Source organism: Urtica dioica, chromosome 8 (assembly GCF_054948205.1).
Source record: "Urtica dioica subsp. dioica isolate 48M chromosome 8, U.dioica_male_clone48M_v1_H2, whole genome shotgun sequence".
In the NCBI taxonomy this organism is placed as follows: Eukaryota; Viridiplantae; Streptophyta; class Magnoliopsida; order Rosales; family Urticaceae; genus Urtica; species Urtica dioica.
In genome coordinates, this window is record NC_142763.1 from 2723240 (window position 1) to 2727311 (window position 4072).

General features: G+C 30.8%; 1 protein-coding gene across 1 annotated transcript; it reads left to right on the plus strand.

The window, feature by feature from the left end:
* The first annotated feature begins 2926 nt into the window (after positions 1–2926).
* Positions 2927–3806, plus strand: LOC149387254 (auxin-responsive protein SAUR50-like). The gene has a single exon (XM_089624498.1). It carries the CDS (start codon positions 3100–3102, stop codon positions 3415–3417), a length of 318 nt encoding a protein of 105 aa, XP_089480624.1. The 5' UTR covers positions 2927–3099; the 3' UTR covers positions 3418–3806.
* The last annotated feature ends 266 nt before the right edge of the window (positions 3807–4072 follow it).

Genomic DNA, 4072 nt, shown 5'->3' on the forward strand with positions numbered 1-4072 from the left:
CATAATCAATAAAGTTCTAGTTATATAAATAGACTTCACTTTAGATTTTATACTAAAATGACATTAAACTTTAATACTTTTTTTTATTTTTTCGTTCCCAACTCTATTTTTACTTTCAATTTATTTCATCTATCTTTTCTTTTCGTTCTATCTCTATTTTATTTTTCAAAAGACCAATAATCATATCAAACTATATTTTTAAAATAAAAGTGATTTTTGTTTTTGTGTTATGTTTATCGTATTTTTTAATATATTTTTATGCATGTTGAAGATTATTTAAAACACATTAAAACTCGGTGTTTTGTTCAATAATTAATCTTCAACATGCATAAAAATATCCGGAAAAATATTTTTGTTTCAAATAGATTTTTAAATGTGATTATTGAATTTTATGAAGCGAAAGAGATAGCAATAAGATTAGAGTAAAAAAAGATTTGAAATTGGGAAAAAAAAAAACAAATTATTAAAGTTTTAGGGTATTTATTCTTAAATATAATTTTAGGCCTATTTTCATAACTGGGACATTATTATTAAGTCTAATATTTTCGTTTTCTAATTACTATTTTTATTTTAATTATACTAAAAGCTTAACATTAGAATTCGGGTAAAATATACATGAATACAGGAGATTAGCATCTTAGAATAACACTAAGTACAAGTGTTCGCTCGTCGTGTACATACTTCAGACACATGAACAAATATAGAACGCATTATAATTCGAGCACTTATTTGACTCTTTTAAAATATCCATAATATTTGGTGAAAATATTCAAACAATCATGGTACGATGTCCATGAAGAAAATGATTTTTCAGTCTATATAAGCAAAAATCTGAAAAAATACCCACAAGAAAAAAATTGATTTAAAAATTCGATTGTACTAAAACTCTACTCTAGAATGTGTTTTAAGTTTGGTGGGATATGATAAAATGACAGTAATAAGAATCCATCTCGATGTGTATAGAATATTTTCCAACAATTCAATTGTCGATTTCTACGAAGATAAACAACGTTGTCATAATGGTATGGAATTGAAACGAATGTGAGATTTTATTAACTACGATTAACGTCAACATAGAACTCCTCTAAAACGGTTAACCATGATTGACTTTTTTATTTTTCAAGTAAAAAAAACTTAATGATAATTTGCTAAATATGCACATCGTTTTAGAATATATTCAAAAATTAAATTTACTGTATATTCACCCATACAATGAGAGGGTTTTTTTTTTATTAGTTTTATTTTAAGTAAATGGTACCTTTCTATGATCCTAATTTGGCTCAGTAACATGTTTGACCGTTTAAAGTAAAGAAAAAAAAAAGAAAGAAAGAAAAACACAGTTCTGCGTAAAAAGTAAAAGTGTGAATTTGTGAAAGTGTAAAACACACATGGGTTTCCGAGAAAAAAATTGGATTCTGATATGGGAAATTGTCGTACTGTTGTTTTATGTGCCATAGAGTAACCGGAATCAAAATTGCCTAGTTACCAAACAATCACAAAAGGCCAAACTATCAACTGCATTGTACTGAATAGTACACCACTAAATGTATTATTATTTTTATTTTTGCTCGAAACCACTAAATTTAAGTAGTCCGTGAATATTCAGCTCCAGAATTTTTAAATGTCTTGATCAGAAACCAACAGAAATTGTATTTTATTAATCAGTATCTGTTAGTAAAGCTGATCAATTAATTTAACATGCGCAAAAATCTACTTTAGGTAATATAGGCAATGGTACCCAAAAAAAAACAAAAAACAAAAAAATAAAAAAAAACCTTTATTACTTACCAAAATAGATATATTAGTAATCTGTGAAGATGAGTACAATACGTACGTTCCCTACACAATTAGGCTTTTCCTCAAAAGATGTCGATTTACAAAAGTACTAATTCAACTGTCGTAAACAATTCTAAATTTTTCAAGTCATTTTTTTTTCTTTATAAATCCTAAAACTTTAACCTTAAATGAGAGAAGTTTGTATACTGTTGTTACACAAAAATATCATGAGATTACATCTAAAAACTAATTAATAATGAAATGAGTAAGTCTCTAAACCCTTAATCCTAAATAAGAAAAGTAAACTTTAACATTCATTAGTTCTCATTTATTTCAAGGGATCCCTTTATTTCAATGCGTAGATCTATAGATTCTACACTACCAATTTGTTAAGCTTATTCACGCATGTGCGGGCCTCATGAATTTTACGGTTGACTAATATATATTTCTCTTTCTTTAACATAACGAGTTTTTTTAACTTTAAAATCTTGATACACGATCACTTTGGCCAAACGTCCATCAACTTGTGCACCAAATCTCAAATGTGAACCTTATTACTTAATTAAGGTTATGAACATTAATTAAGGAACTATAAGTGAAAAAAAAAAAAAAAAAAAAAAAAATTGACGGCGTTTGCCAAGTTTTCATTGGTCATGTAAAAAAAAAAAATAATAAAAAATTCCATCTGGCAAAACCTTGAAAATATTTTACAAGGGAAGTAAAAGTAAAAAATAAAATCTTTTAGTACTTAAATTTTGGCAGGCACGAGAACAGTGTAGGCCCAAAGTGGCTATAGTCCCTCTCAAATATTATTTTTTTGCACTTTACTAATTCATTTTTTTTCCAATTTTTTTTTTTAATCAGCCTTTTTAAACCTTTTTTTTTGCATATTAACCCCTTAATTTAGATTTATGGATTCATCTCCGACTACGAGTGTTAAATAATCTAGTTCGGATCTCCGCCTCTCGGCGAGGCGGGACCCACATAGGAGAGGAGAGGCAAAGAAGGAGTAGAAAGCCCAATGGGTCAGGAGCCCCACATATGTCCTTACTCTTTAGAGCACACACCCCTAAACGCCCGTGGTATGTCCTTTAATTTGCCCTATTCTATATATATATATATATTTGTCACACCCAACCAAAAATACATATTAAAAAAGAAATACAAATAAAAAAAAAATATCAAAACCTCCATAAATAAATATAAATACCCCCATCACACTCTTCATTCCTCTACACACACTTAATTCTATCCATCATCTACTACTACCACACTTCTCTTTCTCTCTCTCTAAAAAAAAAAATATATATATATATAGTAAATATGGCGATCTCGAGAAAGGCCAACAAGCTGCCACAAGCGGCGGTGCTGAGGCAGATCATGAAGAGGTGTTCGAGCCTCGGAAAGAGGAACGGCTACGACGAGGATGGGCTTCCCGTGGACGTGCCGAAAGGGCATTTCGCGGTCTACGTCGGAGAGAATCGGACGCGACACATCGTCCCGATCTCGTTCCTGACTCACCCGCATTTCCAAACCCTTTTGCGCCGAGCCGAGGAAGAGTTCGGCTTCGACCACGACTCCGGACTCACCATCCCTTGCGACGAGGTCCTTTTCCTCTCTCTCACCTCCATGATCAGATGAGAGAGAGAGAGAGACACAGAAAGAAGAAGAAGGAGATGATGAAACATCATTTTTTTTTTTATCAAAGGAAGATGGTTATACACAAAGATGAAGCTGCGTATTTGCTTCTCTTTTTTTTCAACATCTTTCTTTTGGGGAAAAAAAAAAGTTTCTGATTGTCTTCAAATGTCAAATCCATGCAAATTGATGATGATTATGGTCATCGTCATGGCTGCTTTATTTGTTTGGTTTTTTTTTTTTCTTTTTCTTTTTAAGGATAGGTATTATTGGGTGGTTTTATTTTGAGACCCAATTGTGATTGGGTTTTTAGGAGACTTTTCTAATGGAAAAGGTCTTAACTTTGGGATATAATTAATATGGTAATGTACATTTAACCCATTTGGAGATTATTTTGTATGATATGGGTGGGTTTGTATTTTGTATAAAGTAATGTTTTCCTCGCTGAGGTTGATTTGGATCAACTTTTTTTTTTTTTTGGCAGATTTGGATCAAATTTGTAAGACCCTCTAAGAGAAAGTAATTAATGCCAAGTTGATTAGTTTCATTCTCATATATTGATGGGATTGTATTTCTTTATATCTTTCCTCTATCTTTTTCCTTTTTCTTTTGCATGTAATAATTGAGTAAAGGGAGGCTTGTAACTGGTTCGGCTGAT

Bases quoted from the DNA above. Each gene is read 5' to 3' on its own strand.
- LOC149387254 (XM_089624498.1), top strand. From the start codon at position 3,100: ATGGCGATCTCGAGAAAGGCCAACAAGCTGCCACAAGCGGCGGTGCTG.